Below are 24,184 nucleotides of genomic sequence, written 5' to 3' on the forward strand. Positions count from 1 at the left end.
TGCAATACAAATAGAATTTTTACATTTATTTTTTATTCCTACAGAAAAGAAGAAACACATTCGTACCAAGAGTTCATTTCCCAGTGGTTAAATGTACTAAGAAAAACACATTGACAAAGAATAACGAACAAAATAACTCAAGGATACAACTGCTGTGAATTCAAAAGACAAACACAACTACAGGAAAAGTGAGTGCACTTGCTTTCACATTTTGCAGCTGTTAATAGAAGTCTTAAAACATTTAAAATTTAACTAACTCACACGACCTCCACCAAGTAGCAGAATAAATAAATAAAATTCTGAACAATAAAAACAGATAAACATGGTCAGGTTGTTAGGTTAAGAGCTAAAAATTTCATTTTGCTTCCATGGTTGCGACCATAAGTCTCAAGGCCTTCAAAGCATAAACATCACAGAAAACCTATCACAAACCACAAACCAACCACAGGAAAACCCTTTTTATACTGTGTATCTTCTGTATTTCATAAATCTAATAAGCCATCAGTTGTAAGATGCATCCTAATTCAGAGATGTCACAATGTGAAATAAAAAGTATCTCTGGATCAATAAAATATGCTATGTATACATACCCGAGATATGAGAGGAAACTATTTACCACTTTGAATTACTTCCATACTATTGTGCCAAACAACAATTAAGTGTCAAAACATTGAAATTTTATGTAGTTAAGCTTTTTATTATTGTTTTCTTTACAGGAACAATAATCCAAACAAGTCTTGAACCAGTCTATAAACAGAAAACATGTTATATAAATTATTATCTATTTTTGCAATACATCAAAATACTGTATTGGTAAAAATAAATAGATAACAAAAAACGATATACATCATTTCCATGTTTGCTCTCAGACCCCACAAGTATGTTTGTCTTTACAATTCATTATAGGTGAAAAACAAACTGAAACACAACAGGTATGCACAATTATGCCACTGTTAAGGAGTGCAGATTACATGTGTTGAAGTTTTTCTTCATAAAATGGAACACATTGCTAGGTACACAGAAACATGATTTTGCTCTGAAGAACAGCTGAACTGTTGAGAGAAGGAAGGGCTTCCTAGTGGGCTTCCAGTGTAGCAGATAATATTACCCTGTATAACAGAGTATTATGGGGTTTTGCATTTTCCAAGTCTGTAAGTCTAACCATAAGCAAATCAAAAACAAACCGAAACATTAAGATATACTGACAATCTTATTCCCATATATGACAGAACAGTTCTCATACAATGTTAAGACTGATTTACTTTTTTATTAGGAGCACTTCTTAGGTTTTTGGCATTTCACATGTCTACACTCAGTGTCCATTGGCTCCTTCTGAGAGTATCCGTGAAGGTTCGGTAAATTTTGCAGTGAACAAGTAAAAAAGGGCTGGTGTAGGTACCAAAGCCAAAAGGGGCAAATCTTGCTCAAGTTTATCCACTCTGGAAATGGAGATTATTCCATAGGCATGAAGTAACCAGTGGCTGAAGAGAACAATAAGTCTTTTCTTTCTGACCAGAAGATCATAGCAGTTCTATATAATTTTGTAAAAGAAAGAAAACAGAAATACAGATTATCAGGCTAAATCAGCTGGATAATTTATTTTAAGGTAAAATGTATTATTTATAATCTCAGAATCATAAAATATTTGAGCTAAAAAAGACTTTAGAAATCACTCAGTCTAGCCACTCCACTTTATAGATGAGGAAAGTGAGGCTCCTAAGGTCATATAAGCACTCAGTAGCGGCACCCAGACGAGAGCCACGTCATCATGTCTCTGAAGTCCTAGTCTATGCCATCATTCACTCCTGGAAACACTATAGTTTCTTCAGAAAGAAAGATATAAACTAGAAGGGAAACTCCACTTTATATGCTTTCTTCCTGGCCTGATCCACGGTCGTTATGGATCTACAGGTGAGAAACAGGAGGTACAGAAACCCAACCTCCTTAACTTCTAACATTCCTGGAGCCTGCTGCATGAATAGTAAGGGAGCAGAAATGACACATGAACACTCTGATTTTCTTTTAATCCTTAATACAGCTGTATAGTATGTAGAAACTAGAAGAATGAAATTAATACAAAAATAATACCTACATGTGCTAATACACACATTAAAACATAAATTGCAACAGGTTAGTTACCAACTTTCTCTTATCATTAAACAGCTCATCAACTCAACCAGTACTAAGCTGTCTTTTCCTGCTTTAGGTCCCCATTTCTGATTCATGCTAATTGAAGTATGTGAACATTTTATATAGGAGATTCACAGGGGCAGAGAAACAAATAAGTTCAAGCTAATTTAACAGTGTATGCCTAATTCTTAACTATGGATAAGATGAAAAAATTCAAGGCCGGGTCTGGTGGCTCACCCCTGTAATCCCAGCACTTTGGAAGGCCAAGGTGGGTGGATCATGAGGTCAGGAGTTTGAGACCAGCTTGATCAACATGGTGAAACCCCGTCTCTACTAAACACACAAAAATTAGCCAGGTGTGGTGGCGTGCGCCTGTAATCCCAGGTACTCAGAAGCTGAGGCAGGAGAACTGCTTGAACCTGAGAGGCGGAGGTTGCAGTGAGCTGAGATTGCACTACTGCGTTCGAGCCTGAGCAATAGAGTGATACTCCGCCAAAAAAAAAAAAAAAAAAAAAAATCAAAAACCTAATTTTATTCAAATATCCAAATATCCAACTATTTCCTCCTTCAAATCTTTCCCTAGAGTTGATAAAAGTGCCAAAACTAATTTGCCTATCTTCTTTAATTAATTATATTTCAATGCTGGTTAAAGATTACAAAGGAAAAATGAGGATCATCTACAGATGAAAACAACTGAATAATCACTATAAAAATATTCTGTCTAGTTCTTCCACTATTATCCTACCTAAAAGTCACTATGATTCCTACATGTTTTCCCTCACTCACTGTCTCACTAAGGTAATAGAAAAAGTGGCATCAACAGTAACCACTCCAAAATAGTTTACAACTTATTTTCTCTCAGTTGAGTTTTCTTTTATGTTATGAATTATGACAAAGCACATATCAACTGTCATGGGTAGTTTGAGACAGTTCAAAGGCCCTAGATTAGCAAGTATAGGATGGAAGAGTACTAAGACACTTCGGATTGGCCTCAGAATAAAGTTCTTAAATCAGAGCCATTAACGTATTTAAAAGCAATAATTTAAATGTAATATATTAACAGTAGAGAGCCACATAATTATTTTAGAAACAAAATGTCAGATTGCATATGAACAAATAATGTACAAGAATGCCCATTTTGATTCAAAGTTTAATGAATACATTTTTCCCTAGATATAGAGTCAAATACACTAATACTTCTCATTTGTTGTTCATGTTTTTGACCAATAGCTTATATTGAAAATATAAACTTTATGACGATGTTCTATTCTACTCAGTGACTATAAATGTGTCAAAAGATACTTTTTTGGCCAAAAATATTCTGAAAATAAAGACATATATAGTTTTTAAAAAGGAGTTCTTTATAATAGTGGCCTTACACTAAAATATTAAAAAGTTAGAGGTACAAAATGGATACCATGAAAAAGGAACAGTATCAGAATAATGTGTCTATTAATGTTAGCTCCAAATCCCCCAAACATTATGGGATAAAAGTAAACATCCATAATCAAGAAAATAAAATTTGTGATAAAACATAGAAGGATATGGAACACACAATAAACAGTCTTATTGAAGACTGTTTATGTTGCCATTGTAAAATAAAGTTTAAAATTAGTTCTAAATATAAAACATTTTTATGGTTTTTCTCAAAATAGTGTTAGTAAGTTTCAACATTTCAATACTTGTATGTTTGTTACATGGGTAAATTGTGTGAAACGACTTTTCTCCTTCATGCTGGATAGCTGAGCCTGACTACTTCACTATTTCACTAATTTCCCAGGGAAATATATAGTCTGGTACACAACTTTTCATAAAGTTAACAAGCCAAAAGCTACCAAGTGGCATCAATCAACCAGATTACTAAAACAATCAGTTGGACTATATCTTATCATATGGACTATTCTGATATTTACTTGTCAAATTTATCAAAAAAAGTCTTTAACAAAGGAAAAAAAGACTTCCTACCTCTATTTCAGAAGCAGACATGTATACAGCCAGAGTAACCAAAGATAACACTAATATAATGTATGGGAAGGCGTAATCTGAAAGAGAAGCATTGGTATTATGTTGGAAATTAAACAAATTTTCTCAATAAACCATCAAATAAATTCAAATAGTAATTCTTAGAGTCAAATCCTTTCTCAACCAGTTCTGTGAGACTTACAACCTAAGGTTCTGAGGCAGGGGCCAGCAAGCTTTTTCTGGAAAGGGCAAGATAGTAAATGATTTTAGCCCTGCATGTCTCTGTCTCGATTACCCCGCTCTGCAATTGTAGCAGGAAAGCAGCCGTAGACAATACATACATGAATGGGCATGGATGTGTTCCAATAAAAACTTTATGGACAGTAAAATATAAATTTCATACATTTTTCACATCAAGAAATATAAGTCTTTTGATTTTTTAACCATAAAAAATGTAAAAACTATCCTTGGGCCAGCTTTGAAGAACCCTCCCTTAAGGCATCCAGTGGATGTAAATAATTAACTTCCCTCCTCTGCATTCTAGAATAGTACCAGTTATGTACTAAACTTAGGAGAATTCAAAAAATGGTCAAATAATTTTCTGTGTTTTGTGGTCCAGGTGGGGAACCTCAGTTGAGAAGGGTTATCTATAAGAGTAACTCAGCTTTAATTAATCTTTAGAAAAGGTCATTTATCAATAAACTTTAAAGGATAAAGAGATCATTCAGTATTCTTAATATCAAAATTCCAGCAATCTCTACTTTACATACAGTACAGTAATACTTTAAGCAAATTTTTTCCTCTAAAACACCACTTTTCTCTTAAAATGTTTCAAATTTACAACACACTAAAATAAATGGACAAATTGAGAAAAATCTTTGAATCATTTTTCATACAATTATTTGTAAACGACTTCAGTTTATGAAACTACTAATCATTCTACATTGCAGTAGAACCCATTTGGAACAATTTCAAATGTTAACTCAGGATTTGGCAGCCAGAAACTTAATTATCTATACAGGCCTGATTCCAACTTACTAAAGAACTAAATGACTTATTTGACATTCATAACCTTTTATTTCATAGACAGTGATTAGGTCCTCAATCAACCTTTCAAAAAATAAAAAATGAAAAACAAAACTCTATTTAACTAATACATAGCTAAACAATATTGCTAATGATATAAATTTAAGACCTGGTAGTAAAAAGCCATATACAGTAAAAAGGAATAAAGAGGAAGTTTCTGACTAAGCCCAGATTTGTGGGGAGTAGAGGGAGGTGCCAGGCTAGAGATAGGATTTGGGTGGTTCTTAAATTCCAGTGCATAAAAAAATTTGAGATTTTGTGCAACCAGGTCTGGAGTAGGGTCTAGGGATATGCATTTTGGTTCCCCTGGTGCTTCAGATACAGATCACATTTAGAAGCTAGCTTCCATAATACTTCCAAGCAGGTAAAAGTTTGTCACTGACATATTCCTAATCATGCCCTAGACCCCTAGTCCTTCACTATCTTAAGCTATCAGAAGCTTCCTGGTGCTCTGCTTTGCTCAGACTTGCTATATCCCTACAAACCAAAAATTATCATCTTTTTCAACATCATAAAATTATGAGTTGGTGGTGCAAATGAATAGTACCTCCTTGAGTCCCCCTATGAATGTGTTTTGAGTGGAAGCTTGTTAAAATGATAAAAACATTCACTGTGGGAAAAGTTATTTTTCAATACAGGCAGCTACAATATAGAAAGCAATGCTGTCTGGCATCTCTTTGGGTTAGCTTTCCAAACGTTTTCCTGCTTTTCACAGTGTTTCCCTTTTTTCCATTTCATAGCCAAGAGGCTATACACAATAGCACCACCTGCAGTCTAGAACCTACAGATTTGAGGTCGGCCAATTCTTAACTCTTCCAGCCTAGCAGAAACAACTACCTATCATCTTTTGGCTATTCCACGAATACTGAAACTGAATTCATTTTTCGTCACCAACCTATTTGCTTCTTCTAATATTCACATTTATCCATCCACTGGTTACTAAGTCAAAAAGCTACTTTATAAAATTCTTGTCCCATTCCTTCAACCCCTCTATTTGTTACCTAGCTTAGTTAATGCTATCTTTGAAGCTGCTCCTCATTCCCAGTGTTTTGCTACCATAGGTAGAGAATTCCACATGTATCAGGTTATCTTTCTACAGTGCAAATGTAATCATGTCACTCTTCTGCCGAAATCCTTTTAAGAACAGGTCCCGATTCCCTACGGCAAGAATGGCAACCTCAAATGACACAGAGGCTAGCCAGGAAGGTATAGGGAATGGGCCAAATCTAACAGGGAGAGAGGAGCTAGAGGGAACTACAGATTTTCGAATCCTGTGCAGGCCAAATGAAACAGTTCATCTGTAAACCAGAATATGGGGGATAACAGAATTTCTGGTTCCCTTGGTCTTACCCTCAAGCCCCACCATCCCCTTGAACCAAATTACATTCCTAAACTATATTACCAAATTACATTACCAAGCTCCATATAAAGGATGATGTCTAACATCCTTGGAACATTCAATGTCACATATTCAAAAGAACCACACGACGTTTTCTCAGCCACTGGGCTTGCCTGCTTTATCTCCTGGTTGTATGTGAGGTTTTTAACAGTGAATTTTCCTTATTCTTTTGAGTCACAGTTTGGTCTAAATGATTACTAAACAAATGAATTAATGGTTACATTAAAATAAAAGATATTGAGGACTTTTTACTATAAAAGGTTTTCATAAATGAACTTAGAAACCTAAGACCTTACTTAATAATAAACAGTATACGTTATCAAAAGTAATTTTCATAAATTCCTAAATAAAAACCAGTTTCTATTTCTTTTTTTTTTTTTTTTTTTTTTTTGAGGCGGTGTCTCGCTCTGTCGCCCGGACTGGAGTGCAGTGGCCGGATCTCAGCTCACTGCAAGCTCCGCCTCCCGGGTTCACGCCATTCTCCTGCCTCAGCCTCCCGAGCAGCTGGGACTACAGGCGCCCGCCACCTCGCCCAGCTAGTTTTTTGTATTTTTAGTAGAGACGGGGTTTCACCGTGTTAACCCGTCTCGGCCTCCCAAAGTGCTGGGATTACAGGCTTGAGCCACCGCGCCCGGCCGGTTTCTATTTCTTATGATATACTTAGATTTTAAAAATCTTCTAATTTGGTCATAAGCTTCAAATGCAAAGTATTCTCTAAACAGAAATCAGTTTTGATTAGCTGTCACTGATTTCTGGAGAATTTTTATTCCATTCCAAGAAATCCATGACTTTTCTTTACAATACTGATCATACGTTTTAGCAAAAACATACACTAAGGTTTATTTTCAAGGATTAAACAAATTAGCTGGGCGCAGTGGCTCATGCCTATAATCCCAGCACTTTGGGAGGCCAAGGTGGGCGGATCATGAGATCAGGAGATTGAGACCATCCTGACCAACATGGTGAAACCCCATCTCTACTAAAAAAAATACAAACATTAGCTGGGCGTGGTGGCACATGCCTGTAGTCCCAGCTACTCAGGGGGCCAAGGCAGGAGAATCAATTGAACCTGGGAGGCAGAGGTTGCAGTGAACCGAGATCACGCCACTGAACTCCAGCCTGCTGACAGAGTGAGATTCCATCTCAACAACAACAAAAAAAAAAAAAAAAAGAAAGGATTAAGCAAACTATTTTAAGGAAAAAGTTCCAAAGTTAAATCTAGAGGAAATATTACTGCATACAATAATAAATATATTTCATTGATTTGACTGTACCCATCAAACTTACATAAAAGGCCTCCACCAACGGCCTGAAGCACAGTTAAAATTGGGAAGAAGTAAAGTGCAGCATAAATACTTTTAAATCGATCAGACTTCCCTAACCCACATGCAATCTTCTTCACCAGAAGAGGTCGGAGCAGCATCATTAATACCAAGCAGAATGCATAATAGATAAATACAATGGTGTATCTGTAAAATAAAATAGAAAATTTGTAACATCAAAAATGTTTTAAAAATGTTTTTATCCTTGATCATTTTTAAATGAAAGAGCCTAAAAAAGGTTTAAAAAGCATATTTACTCTATCCATTGGATATTCAGATTGGCGGAAGGCTGGCCAAACAGGCTCTCATACACTGCTAGCAAAGGTACAATGGTTGCTTTCTTAGGCAGTCTGGAAATATGTATCAAAAATCCTAAAACTGTTTATCCCTTTTGATTCAGCAATTTTACCTGTAGAAATTTATCCAAGGGAGACAACCAAGGATACATAAAAAAACCTACTGTACAAGGATTTTTATTGAATCACTTATAATAAAGTCCTGAAGAAAATAAATATTCAATTATAGGAAACTGGTTATATTTTATAGTATATTCATGCTGCAATATTATGCAGACATAAAAATCTAGTTATGAAATAAATGTTAACAAAATTAACTGTGCCTAATATATTAAGTGCCAACAGCTTACAAAATAGCATGTCATAGTATAGCCTTAATATTCTTTAAAATGTATGCATACACATGCAGAAATAAAACTGGAAAGATAAAATTTTTAGCAGAATCATCTCATGGAATAGAATTACAGATTATTTTATTTTGTGTGTGCTTATATTCTATGTTTTTGAAATGTCCCATTTTTAATGTAACTTTTATAATCAGAAAAAAAAAGCTGTAGAAAGAGCTCTGTGTCACCAGACTTCTAGTACTTTATTCTGAATAACGGGACTTTTATCCACATAGTTCTATCTTAATTTTCCTGAGTATTTTCAAATCAATTTTACTATCTTGCTACTCAAACCCTCTCCCTATACAGGGGAGTGTCCTACGAAGTCAGCAGTCATTTCAGATCACGGACCACATGCTTTCTACCCACACAGCAAAATGATACCATAATCCTGTGTTTCTGTGATGCTTTTAGGTTCAGTCCAGTATGGTAATACATTAGTATATGTTTGATCTCTTGGGTGATACTTTGTCTTGTTATACCACCCCCAACCAACATCAAAAGAAAACAAAATCTATCCATTCCTGCAACTTGTAGTTCCTTAAGAGCTCTAAAAAAGATGATTTTAATCAAGAGGAAACCATCATGTGTTATCTCTTCTTTTTTTTTTTTTTTGAGACGGAGTCTCGCTCTGTAGCCCAGGCTGGAGTGCAGTGGCCGGATCGCAGCTCACTGCAAGCTCCGCCTGCCGGGTTTACGCCATTCTCCTGCCTCAGCCTCCCGAGTAGCTGGGACTACAGGCGCCCGCCACCTCGCCTGGCTAGTTTTTTGTATTTTTTTAGTAGAGACGGGGTTTCACCATGTTAGCCAGGATGGTCTCGATCTCCTGACCTCGTGATCCGCCCGTCTCGGCCTCCCAAAGTGCTGGGATTACAGGCTTGAGCCACCGCACCCGGCCATGTGTTATCTCTTCTAATGAATTAGTTTCCTCTTGTTTGCTACCTCCCATCAACAGCAGAACAAAACAAAATCTGTCCATTCCCACAACGTATAATTCCTTAAGAGCTCCAAAAAGATTATCACTTTAATCAGGAGGAAACCATCCTGTTTCTCCAAATGAACTAGGAAACCAGTTTGTGGAAGTGATTACATTTCCCACTCCTGCCTTCCACCAGAGGACCTCATCCCATTCCACTCTTCCCCTCTTTCAATCCATGCCACCTACATGTGGGGATAGTTTCAATTTGACAAACTAAAGCTAATTATTGCTCTAACAGTAATAACTGCCATTTTGCATAACTCATTCTTAAAGTTTTAGTAACATAAAAGTTATTTTTTGCAGTAAGTTATAATGATAGAAGCTTACATGTTTTTTCATGCCTCATCTAATCTGTTTCCCCTTAAAACTATAATTATCAGTAAAGTACTGTGGTATTTTTCAATTTGTAAGAAACTAGGGTATATATACATTGGGAAAAACAGCCTTCATTTGTCAATGCACTAGTGTTCCAAAGGTTTCTGGTAATTGTGTGCTATTACTTTTTGTTGACTTGCAAAAAAAAAAAAAAATTACTATGACTCGTGGTAGCCCTACAACCTTCAGAAATGCTTAGCCCAGTCTGACCAAACATTTATATTTAGAATGGTTAGGTAAATAAATAATATGCCTAAATCCAATGCTATAAGACAGTATATTATCTCATAATTTTAAAAATCACTGTTTTGTATAATTAATAAAACAAGGCAGGCAAGCTGTTCTACAATGACTGTTGGTAAAGGTGCTGAGGAAGAAAAGCAAACAAACAATCTTGATTCAGGGATAGTGAATAGATGGAAAATGTCCTAATCAATGAAGCTGTGTGATGATTATGATTGACAGAGTGCTGCCACAAGATTCTTAGCCTACACTCAATTCAGCAGAAAAAGTGCTATAATAAATTAGAAGTGACTATTACAGGTGCAGATGAGGCTTGGTAGTACCTGTTTGCCATTTCTCTTCCAATCTTGTATTTTCTTACCCTCCTAATATAGGCTTTACAAATATTAGTATAAGTAACATAAATGAGACTGTCGGTAAATAAGTCTGATTTTGTTTTAAATAAGATATAAGGTAATCTTATATTAAATAAGATTACCTTATATCTTATTTAAATATAATATTCATTTCACTTATTAAGTTTTCCAAATAGGACTATGTTAAGTTATGCAAGGCCTCAGGAGAGTTATATGACAAGAGGGTAATTAATGCTTAGAGCTAAGCTCTACGAATCAATGAATCAACTAAAAGGACATTATCAGTCTTTTATATAGTATTTTATATAAAAATTATAGCTATATATGTATATATATGTGTGTGCATGTATATTACATATGTGTATATATGTGTGTGTGTGTGAAAAAATATATATATATAAAATAATTTGTCATACCTAAAAACTGGCAGTGAGAGGCCCCAGTGGCTCACGCATGTAATCCCATCACTTTGGGAGGCCAAGGTGGGTAGATCACTTAAGGCCAGGAGTTCAAGACTAGCCTGGCCAACATGGCAAAACCCCATCTCTCTACTAAAAATACAAAAATTAGCCAGGCATAGTGGCACATGCCTGTAATCCCAGCTGGGGAGGCTGAGGCACAACAATCACTTGAACCCAGAAGGCAGAGATTGCAGTGAGCTGAGATCTTGTGCCACTACACTCCAGCCTGGGCAACAGAGCAAGACTCTGTCTCAAAAACAAACAAAAAACTGGCAGGCAGAAAAGAAGATTTTCATTTTTCTATATCTGGTTGTTTTGTACCTATATGCATGTCTATGTTTTTGATGTTTTATTATTAAGAAGTTGCTCAAAAAGGACTAATTTTCCCAAGCATATTATGTACTGAAAGCCCACTACAATTATAAGAATATAAATACCAGACTTCTATTTTCCCTTTTCCCCAAAAAATATCATAATGAATTTGATTCATTTTCTAGTTCTAGAATTTACAAAAATTCATAAAAATTCTGCAACCTGAATAGTCTGGCATAATTGCATACAGAATTTTATGAATTTAATATTTTTAAAACAAAACATTCTAATAGAAATTATACTTATTTGGGGAGAAAAAAAGAAAAAACACTAACCCAAACTCTCTAATAATGCCATTTACTATAAAGTGCCTCCTATATCTAAGTTATATGGTATCTGAGAATGTGTGGATTAATTTAACCCTCACAACACCTTATAAGGTATCATTATTCCCATTTTACCAATGAGAAAACTGAAGTTATAAGAGGCTGTTTACATGTTCAAGGTAATATAGCAGCTGGCAGACCCAGAACTCAAACCCACACCTGTTTTTGTCTCCAAAGGCCATAAAATCTATAATAATTATCAGAGATTAAAAAAAAATGATCTTAAGTTGAAATAAACACTTACAGTGGGTAGACGGCTTCATGAGTACAGTGCACTGTGGTAACGTAATCTGGACTTGGGTTGTAAAGCATCGTGTACCAGTCAGAAAGCATCAATACTCGGCATGAATGAATATAAAGAACACCAACTGGATCACTCACAAGTAAGGTGATAATAGCTGCCATGCTGCATTCAAATAATGCAGTGATGTGTTGGAAAAGTGCACTGGAACTAGAGAAGGAAAAGAGGCATGATTACTAGAAAAACTGCAATATTTAAAAGGCTTAAATAAAACATGTACATGTGTCAAGATACCGATTTCTAAATATATAAGAAAAGTCAAACAAAAACTACTCAAGAGTATAACCTTTTGTTCTCAAAAGGGATAAATAACACTGTAGCAGTATTATCTAAATGTGTAACAGAAAAGCAGAAATTAGATCTACCTTGTATCTTTAGTATCTTGCCAAACTGCTGCTAAAAATTTCTTAGTTATCTGTGTATCATTTAATCTTAATATGCACATAAAAGATGGTAGGTAACATGTTTGTTATAAAGTATAGTAATTATAATATTATAAGCTCATCTCCTACCCAATAACTAGAACACTGTCAACAATTTATGACTACTTTTTTGTTCCTCCCCATCCATTTCTCTGTCTCTCCCTTAGAGGCAACCATGTACCAAACTGCTTTTATCATTTTTTTCTAGAAAGTTTTTATCCCAATTGTATTTATGCTTCACAACTATTCTGGTTAGTTTTGCTTATTTTTGAATGCTATAAAATGATATCACACTAATGGAAGTCTTCTGAGATTTTTTTCCACTCAAAATTACATTTCCAACTTTCATCCATGCTATTGCTTACAGCTGAGGTTCAGTCATTTTTGCTACTGTATTAGGATTCCACTGTATGACAATACTGTGATTTGTTTCTCCATTCTGCAGTTAGTTAAATATGTTGCAAATGTGTTCCTCTCAGTCTGTGGGCTCAATTTTCACTTTCTTTGTGAAGCCTTTTTATAAACATGTTCTACATTTTAATAGACTGGGCTTTTTTTTTTTTTTTTCTACTTAGCAGTTTAAATGTTTTAAAAAGTCCTTCCACACCCTGAGATAGTGTGTGTGTATCTCACACACACACTATTTTCTTCTAAAAATTTTACATTTCACATTTATCTTTAATTTCACATTTTCACATTTATCTTTAATTCATCTAGAAGAGATTTCTGTGTCTAAGGTAACGTAGGATCTAACTTTACTTTTTCCCATTTATGCCAATTGTCCCAGCAGCAGCATTTTACTGAACAGGTACTTCTTCCCAACCCTACCCTCCCAACTAATTTGCCATGACACTTCTGTCATATAAAGTTTCATATATAACTGTCTGTGTTTTGGCTCTCTATTCTGTTTCTTGAGTCCATTTATCTATTCCTGAGCCAGAAGAATAATACGATCATAATTCTGGATGTTACATAACATTTTTTCTACTTCTTTGGTGGTCTTGGCTATTCCTGGCCCTTTGCTCTTCCATATAAATTTGAAAATTGGCTTGTCAAGTGCTCAGATAAATCCCATGTAGCTTAGCTATCTTGGTCTGAGCTATGTCACAATACTTTACTGTACATGGAATATAAGAAATCGTTTCATATATTTATCTTATACTCAACCTTTTTATTAAATGGTCTTGTTATTTCTAATATCTAGCCTATAGGTGATTTTGAGTTTTCTACTTGAACATTTTCCATTATGTGGAATAATTTCCATTATTCCATTGCATAGCAAACTACCTCAAAACCTGGTGGCTTGAAACAAGAACCACTGATCATTTCTCACTATTTTGTGATGTGACTGGGCTCAACTGGGCAGTTCGTTCTGCTCCACATGACATCAGCTTGGAAAGCACTCGTCTAGAGGCTTGACCATGCTGCAGCATTTAAAAGGACTAACTCACATGGCTGCAGTAAGTGCTGGCTGTTGGCTGGAAGGACAACCAAGGCTGTTAACAGGTATGCCTTGGTTCTCTTCCACATGGCTTCTCTTTTGTTTTCAATATTATGCAGTTTAATTATGATGCATGTAGGTGTGAATTTCTATTTATTCTGCTTGGGATGTGTTTTGCTTCTGGGATCTGTGAATCTGTTTCTCATTATTTTTGTAAAATCTGAAGCCAGTATCTCTTTTTTGTTGTTGTTGTTATAATACTTTAAGTTCTAGGGTACATGTGCACAACATGCAAGTTTGTTACCTATGTATACATGTGCCATGCCAGTATCTCTTAAAATACCAGCTCTCCTTGGCCAGGCGCACTGGCTCACGCCTGTAATCCCAGCACTTTGGGAGGCTGAGGTGGGAGGATCATGAGGTCAGGAGATAAGAGACCATCCTAGCTAACACGGTGAAACCCCGTCTCTACTAAAAATGCAGAAAATTAGCCAGGCGTGGTGGCAGGCACCCGTAGTCCCAGCTACTGGGGAGGCTAAGGCAGAAGAATGGCATGAACCCGGGAGGTGGAGCTTGCAGTGAGCCGAGATCACACCACTGCGCTCCAGGTTGGGTGACAGAGTGAGACTCCATCACAAAAAAAAAAAAGAAAAGAAAAAGAGGTTAGGACAGTGGAAATCTGAATTTCTAGCCTCTCTGGGGAGGCAGCAGGAGAGAAGACGGTTCAGAAGAGCTGGAGGTTTTTCCATAGGATGTCAGCCAGGAAAAAAAAAATACCAGCTTTCCTTCATAGTCTCTATTTTTCCAGAGACCCTAATTAGATACTATGGGCAAAAACTTAACAAAACATTTATGCTGTGCATGAGAATCTGGCCTTCAGTTAACTCTCTAGCTCTTTTCCTCTGGAAACCTGATAAGGATAGAATGTCAACTATATTGCTAGGCAACACCACTTATGATACAAATGATCCTGACTGGTAAATTACATCTGGACTGGGGAGAACCATAAATGAACTATACATGCCTGATAGGGATACCATGGTTTGGCTTTTTTGAATTCAGTGACTCTTGTAATTGGCATGTCACTTGCAGGACCCCAGAAGTTCATGGAATTGTTATGAGAGAGACTGGCTCCTGTGAAGTGTAAGACTTTAAGCCTGCACAACTCCCACATCCACCCAACATGGATCTCACCTTCTTGCACCTGATTTTCCATCTCCTTCTTTCTCAGTGCTATATGCCATTATTTATATGCATTCTTTTCTAGTTCACTAATTCTATCTTCAACTGTTTAATCTGCTGACTACCTTTTTTTTTTTTTTTTGGCAAGTATAAATTTTTTTCTAAAAGTTTAAAATTTAAAGTAAAAATTCATTTCTAAAAGTTTCCTTTTCTTCCCCCAATACATCTGTTTATTCCAAATAATCTTATTATTATGGATAGCTTGTGACTACATCCTTACTTTCTTTATAGGTAGCAGTTACATATCCCATAGGTGAAAGTCCATTATCTGTGTCCTTTGAGAGCATAAATATATTGTTTGTTGCATCTACCAATAAGTCCTAGTGCTATTTTATTTAGTAACCACAGACTATGAGGTCATTACTAGATCTTAATGAGCAAGAGTCTTATAAGGTTAAATTGAGAATGGGGAAGCTTTCCAGAAAAGAAGCTCTGCTACTTTTGCCAGCAGCTATGGCCACTACTACCTTGGGCTTCAGGCCCTTGAGGGTCTAGTCTTGGCAGAGGCTGCCCAAGATTCAGTATCCAGATAACACTGCTGCTACCAGCAATTGACCTTAGACAACTCTCTCATCCCAACTGCCTGCCTTGTCACTCTGGCCTAACTCAGGGGAGGTTGGTTTGTGTTTTGAAAGAGAAGAGTTCCTGGAGACCTCTCCATCTCCAGCTGGGACCAGCAATGTCTCACATAGTTTATCTACCCCAGACTTTAGTTATTTCATGCAGGTAGGTCACTTGGAGCTCCTAATTAACTCACATTGTTGGAAGCAAAACTCCTGTGCCATTTTACAAAGATAAAAACACTGAAAACATAAATAAACACACATTCACATTATGTAATTTGACATTTTGCTTCCTTATAGAATTAATATTTTTAGAGGCAAAATCCCAACTTCATTATTTCTTGCCATTACTTTGATAACGTTCTTACTGGTCTTCTTGTCATGTTCTCTTTTTTTTTTTTTTTTGAGGCGGAGTCTCGCTCTGTCGCCCAGACTGGAGTGCAGTGGCCAGATCTCAGCTCACTGCAAGCTCCGCCTCCCGGGTTTCCGCCATTCTCCTGCCTCAGCCTCCCGAGTAGCTGGGACTACAGGCGCCCGCCACCTCGCCCGGCTAGTTTTTGTATTTTTAGTAGAGACGGGGTTTCACCGTATTAGCCAGGATGGTCTCGATCTCCTGACCTCGTGATCCGCCCGTCTCGGCCTCCCAAAGTGCTGGGATTACAGGCTTGAGCCACCGCGCCCGGCCATGTTCTCTTTTAATCTATCTGCAGCCAGACACATAATCTTTACAAAATGAAATACAATTTTAAAACTCCTCTCATTAAACTAATTTTGAGTCTTTTTGTCTTTCTGGAAAAATACTCCTTGCCAGCATCGTCTTCTATATTTCCTGGCCATGCTAAATGGCTTTAAATTCACTTGTGTCTCCACACATCGGGGCATGCATCACTCTCCACCTCAAAACACATTTTACCTATCTGCCAAACCATGTATCCTTCCAGATCAGCTCAGGGGTTATCCCCAGTTTTTAGGAACATTTGTTAAGACACCTCCAGCCCCAATCTATCCAGACTGTAAGTGCAAAGTTTCAGGAAATTGTTAAGAGATGGCCCTTGTGTTCTTTGTTACCAATTTCCTAGGCAAAGCATAGTTGTACAACTCCCTCTTTTTAAACCCACCTCGTTTCCTGTCTGAGCATTAGTCACTCCTTGCCTTCCCTCAAACCAACCTCTAGTCTCTGCTTCAAGTCTCTCCCTCAAAACACAGCTGATATCTAAATTCAAACGCATTTGGTGAAGACATACTATGCCCTTTAGCTCTTCTCTACTTTGGGGCTGAGAACTTCCTGCCAATTGACTGGGCAATTTTTCTGTTTCAGCTTTATCACATCTCCGTTCTCACCCCATCTCTCATCATTCTATTAATATAACAGAAATTAAAAGCTGGATGAAAGATGCTGTTTTAAAAGTATTTTTATAAATTATTCTGAACAATTATAAATGCTTTCCCAATGTAAAAAACCACCCTGGATTTATTAGGTAGGCCCCAGAAAACTGCTGATTCTATTTCCATCTGGACCATCCTTTCCATTTCCATTCCAACTACCACAGTCTATTTCTTTGACAACAGTCTTCTATTAAATATCTCACCTCTAATCTACCCTCCACAGAAATTTTCTTCCTAAAATATACATCAAATGATGCCACTTCCATACACCAGATCTTCACCAATAAATGATTCACTCAAATACAGAGTGTTTTTTTGGATGCTCATTCCCTCCGTATCTCATGTTGAAATGTAATCCTCAACGAGGTGGGGCCTAGTGGGAAGTATTTGGGTCACGAGAGTGGAAGCCTCATGAATGACTTGGAGCTGTGCTCACAGTAATGAGTGAGTTCTCACTCTAGGAGTTCATGTGAGATTTGGTTGTTTAAAAGATCCATGGTGGCTCACACCTGTAATCCCAGCACTTTGGGAGGCTGAGGCAGGAGGACTGCTTGCACCCAGGAGATCGAGACCAGCCTGGGCGACATAGAGAGACCCTGTCTCTACAAAATACAAAAAATTAGCAGGGTATGGTGGTACACGCCTGTAGTCCCAGCTACTTGGATGGCTGAGTTGGGACGATCACTTGAGCCTAGGAAGTCAAGGTTGCAGTAAGCAGTGATCACACCACTGCAATATAGCCTAGGTGTCAAACCAAGACCTTGTCTCAAAAAATAAAAATAAATAAATAAAACATAAAAAAATAAAAATGAAAGGGGTACCTCCTCCCTCTCTCACCATGTGGTTCCCCTTTGCCTCCTGCCTCCTCTCACACTGGTACCCCTCTGCCTTCTGCCATGATTATAAGCTTCCTCAAGCCATCACCAGAAGCAGATGCCAGCACTATGCTTCATGTACAGCCTGCAGAACCATGAGCCAATTAAACCTCTTTTCTTTATAAATTACCCAGTCTCAGGTATTCCTTTACGGCAACGCAAATGGACTAACAGAAAACTGAAACTGAAGGGTAGGGCAATGCTATAAAGATACCTGAAAATATAGAAGCAGCTTTGGAGCCGGGTACCAGGCAGAGGCTGAAAGAGTTTGGAGGTCTCAGAAGAAGATGGGAAGACGAGGGAAAGTTTGGAACCTCTTACAGCCTTAAGTGGTTGTGACCAAAATGCTGACAAATATAGACAGTGAAGGCCAGGCTGATGAGGTATCACATGGAAATAAGGAAGTTATCAAGAACTGTAGTAAAGGTCATCCATATCATGCCCTAGCAAAGAACTTTGCTGCATTGTGTCCAAGTCCTATGCATCTGTGGAAGTTGGAACTTAAGAGTGATGACTTAGGGTATCTGGTGGAAGAAATCGTTAAGCAACAAAGCATTCAAGATGTGCTGTGGCTGCTTCTAACAGCCTATGATCAGATAGATGTGGGAGCAAAGGAATGACTTAAAAATTGGGACTTATACTTAAAGGGAAAGCAGAGTCTAAAAGTTTGGAAAATTTGCAGCCTGGTCATGTGGTAGAGAAGAAAAGAGCATTTTCAGGAGAGGAATTCAACCAGGCTGTACAGCAACAACTTGCTAGAGAGGTTAGCATGGCTAAAAGAGAGCCAAGTGCTAATAGCCCAGACAATGAGAAAAAGGCCTTGAAGGCATTTCAGAAGTCTTTCAGACTGCCTGTCCCACCACAGGCCCAGAGGCCTAGAAGGAAAGCATAGAAAGTAAGCTGTCTTCCTTATTTTTCTCTTTTAATAGCACTCTGTTTTGTTGTTGTTGTTGTTTTGTTTTAAGCACTCAACTTTCTGAGTGACTTTTAAACTGAAATCAGAAGGAAAAGAAGGTAGCTAGGTAACAAGTTGCAGTCAGATGAAGAAGAGAGTATTTCAGACAGCGGAAAGAGTTTGGAGGAAGGGAAAGAACCTAAAATAGGAAAGATCCTGAACAGCTGGAAGAACTAAAAGAAAATCAGATGGCTGAAATGTACTAACGCAGAATTTGACTTCCCATTCCCAGCAGATTAAAGTTCACATGCTTATCAAGAACCTTCATATTCTGGCCCCAACCTATCTTTCCTACTCCCTTTTATATTACTTTTCTTCATCTGCAACCCACTCTTGACTACCCCAGATTACTTCCATTCCTACCTACCACAGATCACATATTTCATACCTCTATGCCATTATTCATGCTGTTTCCTCTGCCTAAAATGTTCCTTTTTTGAAATCTTTCAGATCCCATCAGGCATAATTTATCTCTTCATTCTTTGTAACTCCAGAGTACTTTGTTTATAACTCTTCCACTACATTTCTAAGACTGATTTATAATTATGTACACACTTGTTTTCTCCACAAGATTATGACTATAAGCCATGTCAGTTATTTTTATATCTCCTTTCCTGATCTTTCAAACATAAAATGCAGTACTTAGTAAATGTGTGCTGATTTAATATGTTAATATGAGTTTCTGCATTAGGTTACAGCTATATCGTTTTTAACTATATCATACTAGATTACTAGTATTAAATTAAATTACAAAGAATGTGTTCCATAACAATAAATAGCTTGTCATCATAACCAATTTTGTGTAGAAAACCAATAAGGATTATAGTTGAGAAGGAAAAAAGTATTCCTTCAAGATCATTGAGAGTAAAACGGACTAAGGACAGTTCCCTTAAAAATTACTAAGTCATGCCCTATTGTTAAGTTTTCTTGTCACAGTTAAGAATAATCTGGAGATAAAGGAAAAACATGTTTACCACTTTTAAAACAGAAGAGGCAGAATTACTTAATAAGGTCTTCTGAGTGATAATTATTCCAACATTAGTCCAGCCAGATACAGTCACAGAAATGTGCTAACCTCTTTTTCCCCGAGTACCACTCAATGAAGAACCAATGTAAAACCAGAGGAAGCATTGCCATAAATCCAAGATAGAGCCAATCATAAAGTTCAGGAGATTCTGTGCAAGGCTGACAATATTTCTGTGCATTCGTTCTCTGTCCTCTTGGGCATACCTACAATATATAAAACCAGTATTTTGTGTACAGATATTATTTTAGAATATTAACACCCCCCCAAATCATTCTATAAGACATCCCATTTCAGTTTAAATATTTAAGTTTACATATGCAGCTTTTAGAACTAAAAAAGACATAAGTAAAATAAAAAGAAATCTATATTGTATGTGCTATATTTGTACAATGCTCTTAAAAGATTCCTTTTACTAAGTTACTAAAGTAGTTGACTAACATTCAATGAAAAAACCTAGTTACTAACATTATATAAGAATAATTGCAGATAAATATTCTGGATTAATGATGTTCAACTTACTGTACAAGACACGGTACTAAATCATAAATTAGAAATTATTAAATTATTAAATGTTTTAAAAAATAATAGACATAAAAATGCCAACATAAACAATGACTACATTAATGTCTCCATATTCTTTTATATTTCTTTATTTTATTTTATTTTTTGAGATGGAGTCTCCCTCTGTTGCCCACGCTGGAATGCAGTGGTGTGATCTTGGCTCACTGCAACCTCCACCTCCTGGGTTCAAGCAATTCTCAAGTCTCAGTCTCCCCAGCAGCTGGGACTACAGGCGCACACCACTATGCCCAGCTAATTTTTTTCTATTTTTAGCAGAGACGGGGTTTCACCATATTGGTCAGGCTGGTCTCGAACTCCTGACCTCAAGTAATCCACTCGCCTCGGCTTCCCAAAGTGCTGGGATTACAGGTATGAGCCACTGTGCCTGGCCCTCCATATTATTTTATAAATTAGTGAGTATAATAAGAAAAAATATTCTACATGTGAAAATATTTCAAAAGCAAACAGATTTTACAAAATGAAATAAGACACAAACATAAGACTTACCCCACATTCTCCATATATTTCAGTTGAGCCATTTTTAAATAATAGGGTCTTCCCACAATAAAGTCCAAGGCATGCTGGTTGGATATCGACAGCTTTTTAAAAACAAATGCCAGTATAGTAACATCTTTTGTGATTATAAAAAAAAATGCAATAATAGCTGAAGCACTTGGCAGAAATAACAGTTTCAAAATTTTAAATAACACATATTAGACAAAAGTCTTCAAGCATTTTTAAATTTAAGTTTCTCTTTTTACACTGTGACACTGCAGACAGTTATCCTGGAACCTTGCTGTTAATACTGTGCCTTATGATTGAGGTCCTCAACCAGCAGAGCAGGATCTATCCCCAGGACTCAAGGCCTAACCCGGTATGATCAGAGGATACTTTTGAGTTTCACTGACTATAAAGTTCAAATATACACATATTTTAAAATTAGAGCACCAGTAGAGGGTCACCACCTTCTATTTTGCCCAGTCAGGACATTAAGCACCCACGTGTAGACATACAATTGTCATCTATGTTCATAACAGAACACATTTTCACATGGGAAAAGCAGAGAACATAATTTGAGAACAAAGGTACGTAAATTACCTTTATAAAAAGCTTCCTACATTGTCTTAGCTTTTATTATTTTTGTGGAGGATAAGTGAAAATTTCATCAAGGCTGTCACTGGGCAAATATTTAGGAACCACTGCTTTAAAATTAATCCCCTGATCTAAAGGCTTAGGGGAAAAGGTGCTATTCCTTACTTAAAAAAACCCAACAACTAAGAACCTAATACGTTGTCTTTGACCTTATTCACAAGAAGAAATTATGGAAGGAGTTTTCTTCATCAGTGACATCTGATTCCCTTCATTCCTTCATTGATTCATCCAATAAACATACACTGAGCTTGATTCCACTGGTTAGGGGCCACTAAAAGTCCAAGGAGAAACAGAGTTCCTGCCAAAACCCTACAATCTAATGAGGATTAAAACAAACAAACAGGCTGGATGAGGTGGCTCACGCCTGTAATCCCAGCACTTTGGGAGGCCGAGGTGGGCAGATCACGAGGTCAGGAGTTCGAGACCAGCCTGGCCAAAAGGGTGAAACCCCGTCTCTACTAAAAATACAAAAATTAGCCAGGCGTGGTGGCGCGCCTGTAGTCCCAGCTACTCCGGAGGCTGAGGCAGGAGAATCGCTTGAACCCAGGAGGTGGAGGTTGCAGTGAGCCAAGATCGCGCCACTGCACTCCAGCCTGGGCTACAGAACGAGACTCCTTTTCAAAACAAACAAACAAACAAACTGTGGTCTACATGTGAATTAATTTGAAAAAGTATGCATCTTTGATTATTCTTGAACAATCATTTCCCAAATTATTCACGGATTCACAATCTAGACTGCCTGGTCTACAGTGCCCTCTCTCCTTTCATGTTCAAGTAGATTTTTTATTTCCTTCTCCTTATGCTGCTGAGAGAAAAAGAGAAGCAGCATTGATTAAAATTCCTCAAGTTTAATATTTTCGCTTTTAACAAATTTCGGACTTAGCTTTTTAAACCCATTGGCCTCTTTAATGGGCGCTTTTTTTTTTGTAATCAATTGTAATCACAATGTTCTAAATTAATACATGAAAATGAATTATGTTTCAGGTTTCTCAAGAATGCAGAAGTTAAGGAATTGGAAACTTCTGTATGGGTTTTACATCTAGTAGATGCTTAATAAATACATGCGAATATCAATAATCTAAAGTTTCTCAAAATCCAAGGCCTGAAAACCAGCGTGATAAACTGAACTGAAATAAACAGCCTATCACCTACTAAACAAAACCCAGGCTCCAAGTGACTGTGTAATTTCCCTTTTCATTTCCTTTAGTGAACGATAGCTAAAGTTTTAAGATTCTATTTTTTTGCAGCGGTCTTGCTCCTTTGTGACGGGCCCTATAAATCTACGTTTGAGGTTGAAGCAGGAGACAAATTATGCAGCAACTTGCTTCTGCTTTACTGTTTTTTCTGCACTATCACCCGCGTTTTCAATTCTGAAGTCAACCCTCATGCAAGTGTTCCCTTCACATTAAACTAAGGGACTGAAGGGACATTTCCGACCAAACAACAAAGACCTGGCCTTTCCGCCGCAGACAGCGCGCCTCCCCTGGCAGCCCGTCGGCGACAGAGACCACCCCAACCCGGCAAGAGTGCGGGGCCCGGCCCGAGGGCGGGCGGGGTCAAGGGGCGAGCCTGCGCCTCCAGCCGAAGGCCGCCTACAGAGAGCCGAGCCCGAGGCCAGCCGTGTAGGAAAGCAACCAGGACTACCAGAAACAACCAGGACTTCCCGGGATCTTGGCGACCACTCACCCATGGGCCGCCTGAAGGTTTTTTTCCAGAAGCACTAGACCAGCGGATCTGGCAGCTGCACCAAACATCCGGGCCACAGCGAGCTCGGCGGCTCCGCCTCCCAGTAACCTGGGCTACCGCTCCGAAGTTCCTCCCCCACTTCCGGGTTTAGGCTCCGATGTCCCGCCCCCCGAGGGGTGGCTGCTTCGCGTCCCGGCCTCCTCGCGAGGAGTCAGTGGGTAGGGGTCGGGCTTGAAGCCATCGCTGCAGGACGGTTCTTGTGTTCCCGGACGCAGACCATGGAGAGCGCGCTGGCGGTGCCCCGGCTGCCCCCGCATGATCCGGGGACGCCGGTGCTGTCGGTGGTGGACATGCACACGGGCGGCGAGCCCCTGCGCATCGTGCTGGCTGGGTGTCCGGAGGTGTCCGGGCCCACCCTGCTGGCCAAGCGGCGCTACATGCGCCAGCACCTTGACCACGTGCGGCGACGGCTTATGTTCGAGCCCCGAGGGCACCGGGACATGTACGGGGCTGTCCTAGTGCCGAGCGAGCTGCCGGACGCGCACCTGGGCGTCCTGTTCCTGCACAACGAGGGCTACAGCTCCATGTGCGGCCACGCAGTGCTGGCGCTGGGCCGCTTCGCCTTGGACTTCGGGCTCGTGCCGGCGCCCGCTGCGGGCACCTGCGAGGCCCGCGTCAACATCCACTGCCCATGCGGGCTGGTGACCGCCTTCGTGGCGTGCGAGGACGGCCGCAGCCACGGCCCGGTGCGCTTCCATAGCGTCCCGGCCTTCGTGCTGGCAACAGGTAACGGGCGGGACGTTTCCAGCCCAGGGCGGAGCTGCAACCGGGACGCAACTAACAACATTAACGGTGTCTCTAGGCTGGAACTCTCGCAACT

General features: G+C 38.4%; 3 protein-coding genes across 6 annotated transcripts in view; 2 read left to right on the top strand and 1 right to left on the bottom strand.

Annotated features, from left to right (window-relative positions):
* CCDC175 (coiled-coil domain containing 175) overlaps positions 1-756 on the top strand; it is a 60,937-nt gene extending 60,181 nt beyond the window's left edge. The window contains exon 20 of the mRNA XM_033187865.1: positions 45-756. Within this exon, the coding sequence (XP_033043756.1) occupies positions 45-91 (47 nt within the window). The 3' untranslated portion in view covers positions 92-756. The remainder of the gene's footprint in view (positions 1-44) is intronic.
* Positions 1-23,455, bottom strand: JKAMP (JNK1/MAPK8 associated membrane protein). 4 transcript variants are annotated; one of them, XM_033187871.1, is made up of 7 exons: positions 23,305-23,455; positions 20,974-21,097; positions 19,954-20,108; positions 11,938-12,144; positions 7,865-8,046; positions 4,096-4,172; positions 1-1,531 (listed from the first exon to the last, which is right to left on the bottom strand). In XM_033187871.1, exons 3-7 carry the CDS (start codon positions 20,013-20,015, stop codon positions 1,313-1,315), a joined length of 747 nt encoding a protein of 248 aa, XP_033043762.1. In that variant the 5' UTR covers positions 20,016-20,108; positions 20,974-21,097; positions 23,305-23,455; the 3' UTR covers positions 1-1,312. The 4 variants fall into 4 exon arrangements, with proteins under 4 accessions (XP_033043762.1, XP_033043761.1, XP_033043760.1 ...); XM_033187870.1 differs by having other exon boundaries at positions 15-1,531; positions 20,974-21,047; XM_033187869.1 differs by having other exon boundaries at positions 15-1,531; positions 20,974-21,065.
* Positions 23,334-24,184, top strand: part of L3HYPDH (trans-L-3-hydroxyproline dehydratase) — a 12,241-nt gene continuing 11,390 nt past the window's right edge. The window contains exon 1 of the mRNA XM_033187866.1: positions 23,334-24,090. Coding sequence (XP_033043757.1) covers positions 23,583-24,090 — 508 coding nt within the window. The 5' untranslated portion in view covers positions 23,334-23,582. The remainder of the gene's footprint in view (positions 24,091-24,184) is intronic.

The sequence above is a fragment of the Trachypithecus francoisi genome, unplaced genomic scaffold (assembly GCF_009764315.1).
Source record: "Trachypithecus francoisi isolate TF-2019V2 unplaced genomic scaffold, Tfra_2.0 Lachesis_group3, whole genome shotgun sequence".
Classification (NCBI taxonomy): Eukaryota; Metazoa; Chordata; class Mammalia; order Primates; family Cercopithecidae; genus Trachypithecus; species Trachypithecus francoisi.